Below are 12,478 nucleotides of genomic sequence, written 5' to 3' on the forward strand. Positions count from 1 at the left end.
AATACATTTATTTACAGGTATAAATTCATTCAAAATGTTCATGGCTTACAAAGATGTCTTTATGTTAAGAGATGACGAGCTAATTGAAGTATTCAAGACCTGCAAAGCTCTTGGAGCCATAGCTCAAGTTCATGCAGAAAATGGTGATATAATACATGAAGTAAGCTGTCTTTATTTGTTCTGTGTTTTTAATAATCTCTATATTCTATTGTTTATCAAGGTTTATTAATATTTTAAAATTATCTTCAGATGTTTGTCTGTTATTACACTAGTACTTAAACTGTGTATTAGATTTTTTATGATGGATTTCATAAAATTTTTAAATTTGAAAAAGTACTTGCATATTTTGTGCTAAACATCTACTAAAGTGTGAATTTTTATTTTTATTTTTTTCCAAATAACTGAATGCAAATAACTAAAAATGATTATTTATTGTAGTAAATGATGCATTTGGTAAAGGTTGATACATTGTTAACATGGCAGATTGTGGATTTGAAATACCATGGTTTGTATCCTGTTACTGCTCCAAAGGAATAAAGCACCACTTTTTGGAGCCATGGTGCACTCTTAGTGATAGTTAAATATAACTATTTGGTCATGCAAGAGTTTAAGACACTCTAACTTTGCTCAGAAGTGAACAAACAAATAATTAGGTGCATCATGAAGTCTAGACTAGTGAATGTGAACAAACAATGGAAATGTTTTAGATGTGTGTAACTTGAGCTTCATTTCTGTTGTGTATGTGAATGACAAATTTATTAGTGTTGTATTACAGTACACTAGTATCCAAAGGAATATAAGTATTTGCAGTATAGCAGGTTCCAAAAATTTTATATAACAAACAAACGTGAACAAATTTGAATAGGTTCAGACTTTAAATTGGTATATTTTAAACATTTTAACACAGATGTTAAATGCTGTTATATAGGAGAGAGTTTTAGAATTAAGAATTATAGTAATGAGAAACAGTTTAATCTTTAAAGTAAATATACAAGAGTGGTTGGTAAACAAGTTCATGGAAATGTGTACAGATTAATTATTCTTTCATTCTAATTAAAAATCTTATAACTAAGCCTTACTTCCAATGCAGAAAGGAACCACAATTTGTTATTCTTAGTAATAAGAATAATAATATAAAACAATCTAGATAAATAATAAATATTGATACTTTTTTTTAAATTTATAATTTGAATAGTGTGTTTTTATCTTGGAAATGGCAGAAACTCAGCCTTAGTCCATAGCTACTAAAATTTTCATAGTAATAAAATTTAGAATTGGTTTAATCCTGGGAATTAAACATAAATCATTTGATAGCAGGTTGTTTTAATGATTTTAAACCTTTTCTCAGTAATTAAATTATAACTTAAGTCAATTAACAATGCAGGAAAGAGTTTGTAGTTTGTACTTGATTGTTTATGCTCTTGTTTTTCTTTAATATAGTAATTTTTGTATGAATGCTTTTAAAAGGTTAAATGCAATATGAATAAAATGTTCAGTATGAGTAATTATGTTGTTGGTTATTTTTAACTTCTTTAATTTTTTCTTCTAGAATCAGAAAACACTTTTGAATATGGGAATCACTGGTCCTGAAGGACATATGTACAGCAGAACAGAGGAGGTGAGTATGCTTCTTTTGTAATTAATCTACTTATGATTTGTAACAGATATGTTTTTGTCAGATATATACTAATTAAAGTGTAATGGTTAATTTTTAAACAATATTTTTATGGATTTGTTTAATAGTTATTTGCACATCAATAAAATATATATAACTCAAATATTCAGTTTATAACTAACTTTCACTTTTGGATTTAGTATTAAAAGCAATTATTATTTTACTAAACTGGACATATAATTTCTAATTGAAATGTTGTTTCTTAGGGCTTTTGAAAAAACTAATTATTATGTCATTTATATATACCTCTATATGTATAGGAAATACAATATTTTGATTATGGTGAAGGTTCTGAAAATAGAATGTTTGCTAATGTTTATTTAATTGTTAATCCATTGTGTAGATTTATGCTTATCTGTATTGTGCCTACTACAGATATTTTAACATAAGCTTTCAGCTTTATTGCTGAGCCACTAAGAGCTCTTGTTAATGATTTGAGTATATCTATATCTTTAACTTCATGACTTTGCCTTTTGATTTATATTTTTAGTACTATGAAAACAAAATCATATTTTTATCCCAATTACTGGGTTTATGGTGAAAATATCAACAGTAGGGGTATTCAGTTGATGAAATAATAGATTTTAATCTTTAAGAACATGAAAACAGTAACTTGTTAACAAATAATCCAAACAGTTCAATTTACAAAGTGGGTCACAGCAACAAATGATGCAAACAGAAACAACTAATATTAACTTCTGGATTATTTAACCATCGAACTTTAATACTTAGATGCATATAGAAAATGGAGAATTAGGAACCTTGATACTTTGAGAAGAAACATTATTTGGATTTCCTGGTCACTTTTACCCTTAAGAAAAGTAACTCTAATATCAGTACTTGAAGGTTATTTCTATACACGTTAATTCTGCAGTTATAATTGTAACTGTTATTGCTTATTCTAAGGCAGGTTTTTGTATTGTGTTGTTTTTGCTATGAGTAGGTCAAAGTGCACATTACGACTTTTTAGAGCTATATTCAAAATTTCATAAAACCTACTTTGTTATCATGATATATGAATAAACTTGGCATACAAATGTAGTAAGTAAATTCAATTTCAAGATTATATGAAATGTATGTTCTAAATTTGTAAGGAAATATTAAAAAGTAAAATAGTCTTAAATCTCATCTTAGTACGAGAATTGTGACATTTGCTTTCCAAGTATCCCTTCTTTAATTCATTTACCACTTCTCCAAGAAATAAAGAAGTTTAATGCAAATTTATTCATTACAATATTGTCGCTCAGATGAAACATAATTTGTATAACGTTTAATTCTCCAAGAAATTCAAAATTTAACATAAATTATTCCTTATAATATTATTACTCAAGTAAAGCATAATTTGTGTAACTTTCAATCTTATTTATTTACAGACCCATCACAAATAGAAAATTGAACCTTTCTTGTCATACCCACCTATTATGTCTTCTCTTCAACAAATTGCCAATAATTTTCTGACATGTAATACTATATTTGTAACCCTATCTTCCTGGGCATCATTTAATGTGCATGTCATGTGCAAGGTTTTAGTGACTTGCATTCAAAATATTATTATACTACTTTTTATTTGTTATACCATTTACTATAGTATAAAATCTTAGTTAATAATCTATTTCAATAGTATGTAAATTTAAGGTTCTTAATTTTATAAGGCAATATTTAATAATATCTTGAATTTCCCCGAATGTTGCACATGGGACACATTTTCTCTACGTCAATAAGTATGAAAAAAAATTAGTTGCTGCAAAGTTGTCATTGCTCATACAAAATATTTTTATAGCTTTCAATTTTGTGTGGTTACAGAGCCATTAAAGAGAAAATCGGGCCAGTCTTGCCACACCTATTTGTTACATCCTTTCTTTCATAATTTGTTAATAGCTCTTGCATTTAATTATATATTACCTATAACCAATAGGAAGCCAAGGTTTTCATCTATCAAATGATTTATTGCATTATCTTGTTTTCTGAGTAGAGAATTGGCAGTGTGTTTGTTAATACAATCTCGTTCTCATGGGGAAGATAAGACTAGCTTGAATAAGTTTATAATGGCTCTTTTTGCATAGTTAAAAAGCCAGATACATTGTGATAATTAGGGGAAATTGTCTACTTTCTTGCATGTTATCAGTCTGTTCTTTAGTATGTTATTTAATCAACAAAATGTATTGCATTACTACCACTAGTGTAATAAAAAAGTAAGGTTAAGTGTCACTGATAGTTGACAGAAAAAAAACAAACTTAGTACTTTATTTCTTGACTTTCATGTTTATTCTTTGTTATCATTAAAGTTATAAAATGTAAAAATAAGGATATCTTTAGGTTAGTTAAGATTATATTAAGTAAAATGTATTATTATGATAATAATAATAATAATGTTTTGCATGACATGCACATGGACAGCTTGTTAAAGTAATTCAATGGCTTAATATGAGCTGCACATTCCCCAAGCGATTTACGGCTTACAATGATGCAAATAGTAGTTGGACATAGTTCAAAGGGGAATAAAAGAAAAACAATTTATTATATATAGATGTTTATTGTTATGAGCGTAAACCTATTTATGATAAACAAATGTTATAATTTGAAGTCATTCTAGGAATAAGAAAATGGTAATTTAGATTATTTAATTTTCCTTTGTGGATATGAGTTTGGTCAAATTGACCAACCTTGTATAGATTTAGGGGAGAGAAAATAACAAAATTATAGTTTTACTGGAAACAAAGATATGAAATGTATTTAGGTGGTTTTAGAGATTATGCAAGTGAAAGAGATTTTTTAAGATAAGCAAAGTATTTTTAATCTTGACATGAAAACTTTGCACATACTATATTCAAAACATAGTATTGTAATACTCATTGTATTTGCAGGCAAATCTTTTTTTCTTAGTTTATTAAAAATATTTCACTAAAGAATGATTTTTTGAGGTAAAAGACTACCAAATTTTGTGAAGATGTACAGATGTAAAATATTTGACATTTTACAGATGAATAGATGTTTTTAACCTTAACATAAAAATTGCTTCACTTGGAGCGGTTAACACTTTGATTTCTTGTGTTTAGCGAAAAATACTTCATTAAGTTTCTGATTTTTGCCTGCTAAAACCTTTAATGCTTACTGAGAACCTCCAAAATTTTATCATGATATACAGAACACGTTAAAAATTAGTGTTAAATATATGAAGGCCAATTTAGGGTCACAAACTCTTCTGATTTTGACTGAGCTCATAGCAAGAGAATTAATAGACTTGTAACTGTAACATTAAGCTTATCCACTGAAGAAACATTATTCTAAATGAATTTCATTAGTAATATCTTGAAATGATCATTTGTTTTATCAAATGCTGTATTTGTTGACATGACATGATACAGGTTTTATGATATTAAGTGTTATCTAAATTTATTAATAACTATTTTTTTCTGTTTATTTGTTTTGGTATTACTTATTTTATGTTTATAAGTATAATGTATTAAAATCTAATATTGTAATTTGACTTGCAGGTTGAAACTGAGGCAACTAACAGGGCTATAGTTTTAGCTAATCAAGTAAACTGTCCACTCTATATTGTTCATGTCATGAGCAAAAGTGCAGCAAAAGTCATTGCCAGAAAAAGGGAGGAAGGCAAGCATTTAATGTCAACAATATACATGTTACAGAAATGTTAAGATGGTTGTGTGATATGTATATAATTTAGTACTTTTGTTGTTAAAGGTTAGATTAGAAAATTCATTAGATGATTAAAATCAGTTCAAATATGTCTTACAGCAAAGATCTAGTTTAGTTACGCAGGTGCTTTCTTCTGCTTTTGTTGCATTGATGTTTGTGTTTTACTCTTTAAAGTTATAAAATAGTAGTTTACGTATTTATGAATGAATATGGCAGACCAAATCCAATTCAATGTGGGCACTATTCAAATCACTCATGCCATTGGAATGAAGATGTAACAGATTTTTTTTTTATGTGTTTTATGCAACAAAAATATCATAAACACAAATTCACTAGGTTCTCTTCAGCATTAATTTTCAAGATCTTTTCGAAATCTCTTGGTTGTTATGTCGGAACAATACTGAGGTGTAGGTTCCTCTTTTACCACCTCATTCAGAGACCATATTTTTATGAATCTGTTTCAGAGATAGTTCATATTTCAACAGTTGGGAATTCCAGGATATGCATGGTCAACAGGGCTTACCTACACGATGTGTTAGCTCTTCTTGTTCTCCAAATGGCAATGCCTTATAGTCTGGGAATATTAAAGAGGACACATCTTCAGACTTTGCTCTGACAATTCAACAATGGTATCTTCAAAGGGCACCTGGTCCAAGTTTTCTTGTTTTCAAGTCTTGGATTTCCTTTATTGGGATCATTCCCATTATATCACTGTTAGCTTTCTGTGTTCTACAGGTGATAACTGCAGTAGCAAATTAACTGTTTTGACCTAACCAATTTCTCCCAACAGAATAGATGATACATAACAATGGTTTATGTTAGATTGGCTCTTCTTCTGTAATGCTGAAGAGTGATGGGTTGACCATTTATTGCACCACCCAACTATTGACTATATGGTCTTTAGTATCTCCAACTTTGGGCTTTGGCAATGGGTGAATTCTGTCAGGATGGGATTACCACTCTAGAAATTCCTTTTAATTCATATGCTAACCAAGGGACTTGTAGTGATTTGATCTTGCACATTTTTGAGTTGTCTGTTAATACCATCAGACTGGCAACTACACCCTGATTTGTTTCTGCAGTATTTTAGGAAGTGCCTACCTATTCCATTTCTCGTTAAGATAACCATGATCCGACATTGTACACCCAGCTATCCAGAAACTCGTACCTAAGGCATGGAGGTTATGCAGTCTTTCATACAGCATTGGGGATTTAATTTCTAGGCATGCCATGTATCTGTTTTAGGCTTTGATTTGTCCCATGACTTTTTTTTTATGGAAATGGCATATATTTTAGCAGTGGTGTATTGTGAGGAGGTTGCACCCACTTTATTCAGATGTGTGAACCACAACTAATCTTATTTATCTGACTCTTCTACAAAGGTTGTGTATTTTCCACAATAATCCTGTATACAGCAGCATTATTGACTACTGTTTGATACTCTATACAAAACTTCTTTGAATCCTTTATCCCAAATGACAGTTAGCTACCTGTTATGTTAAGGTTGCATTGTATGCCATTTCTTAAACATGAATTTGTGATATTAGCATCATATGCTATGCATTATCTGGACCTAAAGATTTATTTTTTATGGTTGCTAACCTACAGATTTTGCTAGTTAGAGTGGTTTATGCTGATTGTCCACAGGAAGCTTTAACATTGTACCTAAGTCCTCAGATAAGTTTTCTCAATGATGCTGTCAGCCACAGGAGGAGGTAAATCATCTTCATCAATTCACTGACCACTTTTTCTTGCTTCTGTAACCAATCAGGTTTTGATAAAGAGTGGCCAGACAATGAACTTTTTATTCATTGGGAGGATCATCCTTAGTTACCCTGACAAAGTGGGTATGAAATTGTTCTATATTGTTTATTTTGGGGATCTTTAAAGGCAAGAAATCTTTCATGAATTATGTATAATCAGATTAGTCACATTTTTTTATTTTTTAGGAGACCAGTTGAATTACATTGCCCACTGAAGGACAGTGTGTGGGCTGTGTATATGTAGAAACAGCTCATTTGGATTGATAAAATATTTTACGTAGAGGAGCAAACAACGATGACCGAAGAAAGTCAATGTTTTTCGCTCCTCTACGTAAAATATTTTTTTCCATCCAAACGAGCCGTTTTTACATGTTTCTTCTCTACAAGTGGGTTTTCTCGACATCACTGAGTGTGTGGGCTAGTATGTGGATCTCCTCATTACGTTTATCTTCTTACTTACATGATTTGACAGTATCTTTATCTGAGGGTGTTTAACTAACTCCTTTAACTATGTTGACCATTTCCATAAGATTATACAGGGGGGTTAGTATTGTCATTGCCATGCTTGTTTTTTCTTCACATTTCTAGGTCCATTATTGTTTTCAAAATTGTACTTTGTGGCAACTGTTGCCTACACAGGTGTGCTTTTATCAAATTGGTTCCAAACAACCACTGTTTTAATATGCTTTTTACAGGTTTCAACAGGCTCTGTAAAAATGGGGTATCGTGTGTGTGTGTGTGTGTGTGTGTGTGTGTGTGTGATGTATATACCTGTTGGGGAATGGTCAAATGTATGTCAATTGTGATACAACAGTCGTATAGGGCAATCGATATCCTTGTAGGTATGTTTAACTTTATGCAAAACGTTACTGTAACCCCTACATGCTGGATCATGGTTACTTATATAAAAAAAAGGGACAAATTGCATAAAGAAATGTTTCTTTTAAATGTACTTTGATATGGGTATGGGTGTTAAAAAAAAAAAAAATTCCAGGGAGGGCACAGTCAAAACCAAGGTACAGTGAACTTGCTTTCCATGTTTTGTCATTACAGTCAAAAGAATAGCCAAACTCTTAGTCAGATTTGATGGGTTTAGTATTAAAAAGGTTGGCCTTAGCCATACTATACTTGCATTTATGTATATTACACAATAGTAAATTTCGGTTAACCCTTACCACATTGCTTTGAGATATGTGTGCAATACTGCAACAGTCTCTTTGATAACCTGCTGCCAGTATTACCTGCAAGTGGTAACAGGTTGACTCTGATCATACTGTGTCAGGGCTCGGGTAACACTGGCAAGACCTTTGGAGTTTTTTGATGACCCAAGTAAGAACTGGAATTTCCAATATACTAGAAATCACAATGGTAATGTTTTTTAATATTCAGCTACAGTGTAGGTATAGTTATTCTAGGTAAAGCTGCTGACAAACTTGGTTACTTTTATGATAACTGAAAATTAAGTGTAATGTGAAATTGTGAACTAAATATGTGTATGTGTATGTGTGTGTAATATATTATATAAAGCTTATTTTTATACATATGCTCAGTAATAAAGAAAGAATTGCATCTCTCATTTTCCAGTGAGTGGCAGGTTACTCTCTACCCTTGTGGTGACCCATGGATATGGATTGCACAAGCAAATATTTTTATTCCCTGCATGACTTTTAACTATGTATCAAAAATGTTTCTTTACCCAACCTATATGTACAGTGGACAGTAATGCATATGTTGCAGAAAACGTGTTCTACAAAGATTTGTCTTTTTCTGTTTCTTTAAACTTCTGGATTTCAGGATATTCATTTGAATGAGAATATTTTAATGCCATTAAGTGAGTTAATGGTCTTGCATGTCATTAAATTTTGCATCTAACTGGAACTTTTATTCTCATTACTTCTTGCTAGTTCAGTTCCTAATGCAGACTATCTTAGAAACATTTTGTTGTCCGTTTTCTTTAGGTTTTGGGTAGAAAATATTTTTATAGTTGGTAATGAAATGTTTTTTCTTTGTTATGAATTCCAAATGTCTTCTAATTTCTTATCGAAGATTGTGTGTTGAATTTGGTGGTTTTATTATTATTATTATTATTATTATTATTATTAAAAGATTGAAATAGAATATCCAGTTTCATGGGACAATGTAATAGTATAATGTAAATTTCCTTGTTGATCATGACTTATTTCTATCTAACTTTGCTTTTCAAAATAATCAGGTTTTTGAGACTTCATTAATAATATACATGACGTATCATTTAAATGATTACTTTTATTTCAAAGTGAAAGTAATTTCAATTTACTGTTATTTTTAATAATTTGTACAATTAATTTTCATTATAAAACTAAAGTGATGGTTAAATTGGATTGGAACCATGTTATACATTCAGGGTATTTATTTGAATCATTTCATTTAAACCTGCCTCTAGTAAATTATTCAAATTTCAATTGAAAATAATGTTTTATGTAGAAGACAGCTTCAAACTTTGAAACTTAAAGTACTAAAGACTTTCAAGTTCTGATAAGATGAGATTGTTTGTAGGATGTGTAGTGTTTGGAGAGTCGCTTGCTGCAGGACTGGGGACAGATGGAACACATTATTTCAACAAGTGTTGGCAACATGCTGCTGCTCATGTCCTTTCTCCTCCACTTCGTCCAGATCCATCAACTCCTGGTTATCTAATGGACATGTTAGCCAGATAAGTAACTAGTACTCTTAATAATAAACACATTTTTAATGAAACTTTGTAGAATAGACGGCAACTGCCTGTTGTAGAGACACAAGTGTAGAGGACGACGTTTCAAAAGTCTTCTGCCATTTGTCTTCAACTCTGGGTGTGGGTGCTGATGGTCTTTTATAGTGTCTTGGTGGATTGTGGAGAACATATTGTGATTTGTTGGATATCACTTAGATTTGTGATTGGAGGAGAGATGTCCTGTAGATTCACCAGAGATTCCAGGCAGAAATAAAGGCAAAAGACCTCAGAAAAGTCATCCACTACATTTGTCTCCACAACAGTTAGTTGCTGTCCATTCTACAAAGTTTCAACATGAATACTCTGCCTAAACAATCTAGCAAAAACCAACAAACATGTTTGAATGTATACAGTCGACATGTTTAACATTAACACCCTCGGTGTCATTTATAAACACAGACCTATTGTTCAAACATATATTGATTGGAAAATGGCAGAACAAAATAGCATTAATTAAAAAGCAGGGTTGTAAGGGTTTCAGTAGATCTCCTTATGAAGTGTTTCAGTTCTTTTAAATTATGTCATTGTATAGTGAGGAAAGATAGTTTTCAGTCAAGCTGCAACTTTCAACATGGTATAAATGTGTTACCATGTTGAGTTACAATTTGCAATCTTCTTTAAATTATTATAATTTCAATGTATTTGCTTTTTGAAAGTTAGAACATTCAAAATAGTATCTTTATAATAAAACTTTAAATTGTTTTCTTTTAAATATATCATGCTTTTATCTGAAACAGCCCTCAAAATTAAGGATACCATATGGCATAATTTATGAAAACCATCAAGTATGATGGTAAAAACAATGTTGTTATTTAAAAAAAAACAAAAAAAACACCTTGATTTTGTACTTTTACCTTTTAATATTAAAGATTAAGATTTTATACAAAAATAACCGCTCATAAAATTGTATAATATATATATATATATATATATATAATAAATTCATTTCGCATTGCCTAGTTTGAAATTTCAGTTACTACTGACTTTATTTGTTTGCCCTGACAAACTCAATCAAATGTCAAATATGAACAATTTATACCACAGTTTTAAATGTGTAGCTATATTTATCCAGGTATGTCTGAATGATTTTGTCAGGTCATGCCCTTTAACAGATAAACTTTAATTCTCTGGTTTTTAGCTTTTTGAGTAATAGTTTAATTTGTAAAATTTGTATAAAAATATATTAAACCAGATTTAACACCCACTCTATGAAAATCATTAAGTTGAGAATAACTTACATTTTTTATATTATGCATGTTTTGGTATCAGGTGGAGACAGTGAAGATTATTCCTTCTTCAATGTACAGTACTTTTTGATATATTTTAATTACTACTTCTCAGAGATCAAACAGAAAAGATGAATTCAGTTTTTTGTTATTTCAAAAAATGAGAAATGTCAATGTTTGAAACCAATATTACTAGAACTGTTTTACTGTATTCTGCTAGATGTAAACAATAAGTTCTGTTTTGACTTCCCAGTGAAGAGTAATATTGTACAGGTAGGATGTGACAAATCTGTCTGAGGTTTGTCTTTGAAAGCTGTGTTAAATCTCTAATTTGAACAAAAATATTTAATTAACATAAACCTATTGTAAGTTGTTGGTGATTAGTGCTTGCAATGTACATTGTTTATGTGCTACTTATGTTTTTATGGGGATTTTTGGAATAATGCGTTGTGTTGTCATCCTGATTAATGCACTTATGGGAGTTTTTTTATTTTTGCTGTGGGTGCGATGTCATAATTTCAAGAACTTGCTCAAAGCAAATTTTGGCAAATTCATGTTGCTATATTAATATTTTCTGAAGTGTAATTAAACACTATTTGATAAACTAGATATTTCATGTAGTGCAGTTAATGGGTATATTACTTTTATTGCTTCAAAAATATTCATTTCTGCTAATAAAAAAGATGTATTCTGGGCATGTGAATTTTGTCTAGACTTGTGTTATCTAACACTTGATACTCATGGAAAAGTATTCATGAAACTAATACAGTTGAAGTTGTTCTTCACTTATAAATATAGTCATGACAGAATGTCTTGAGCATATACTTGTGGTTCATTGTTTATTTTCCAAATACAATTACACAAGTCTGTTTGTTTGCATAATTCAGAGAAAGTACATAAAATAATCTTATTTCAGGATTTTAATTTCTATATACTCAGCCATGTAGTAATTCAGTATGTAACTTATGTTTTATGTAAGCATATTAAGTTACGTTCACTAGCTCTGAATATATTTATTCTATACCTGAATAGAATAATGAGGCAGAAAATTTGAAAGCAAGTATAATTTTTCCTATCATGTTTTAGATTTGATATTTCAGCTTTTAGTTTTGGAGAAGCAAAAAAATCAGACCTTGTCAAGGTATAAAATGGTTTAGTAAAAGTAAGAACTTCTCTACTGTAGACTTACTAGTATTTACATTTAATATACTTTTCTAAGGTGCATAGAGTAGTTTCCTGGAAAATCTCACTTTGTAGTAGTTGGTTTTAAATATAAAGTACAGTTATTATACTTATGTATAAGAGTTCTGTTTTTAGTTATGATTTGCAGACACTGTTGAACACCAATAGCATTCTCAATGGGAAGAAAAGTTTTACTAAATTTTCAGAAAGTAACTTTTTATCA

At 30.2% G+C, this 12,478-nt stretch overlaps 1 protein-coding gene across 7 annotated transcripts in view; it reads left to right on the forward strand.

The window, feature by feature from the left end:
* Positions 1–12,478, forward strand: part of LOC143223208 (dihydropyrimidinase-like) — a 105,649-nt gene that overhangs the window by 64,881 nt on the left and 28,290 nt on the right. For all 7 annotated transcript variants that reach the window (XM_076450817.1, XM_076450819.1, XM_076450818.1 and 4 more), the window contains 4 exons: positions 18–160; positions 1,550–1,618; positions 5,170–5,290; positions 9,634–9,790. In XM_076450817.1, coding sequence (XP_076306932.1) covers positions 18–160; positions 1,550–1,618; positions 5,170–5,290; positions 9,634–9,790 — 490 coding nt within the window. The remainder of the gene's footprint in view (positions 1–17; positions 161–1,549; positions 1,619–5,169; positions 5,291–9,633; positions 9,791–12,478) is intronic.

Source organism: Tachypleus tridentatus, chromosome 8 (genome assembly GCF_004210375.1).
Source record: "Tachypleus tridentatus isolate NWPU-2018 chromosome 8, ASM421037v1, whole genome shotgun sequence".
Classification (NCBI taxonomy): Eukaryota; Metazoa; Arthropoda; class Merostomata; order Xiphosura; family Limulidae; genus Tachypleus; species Tachypleus tridentatus.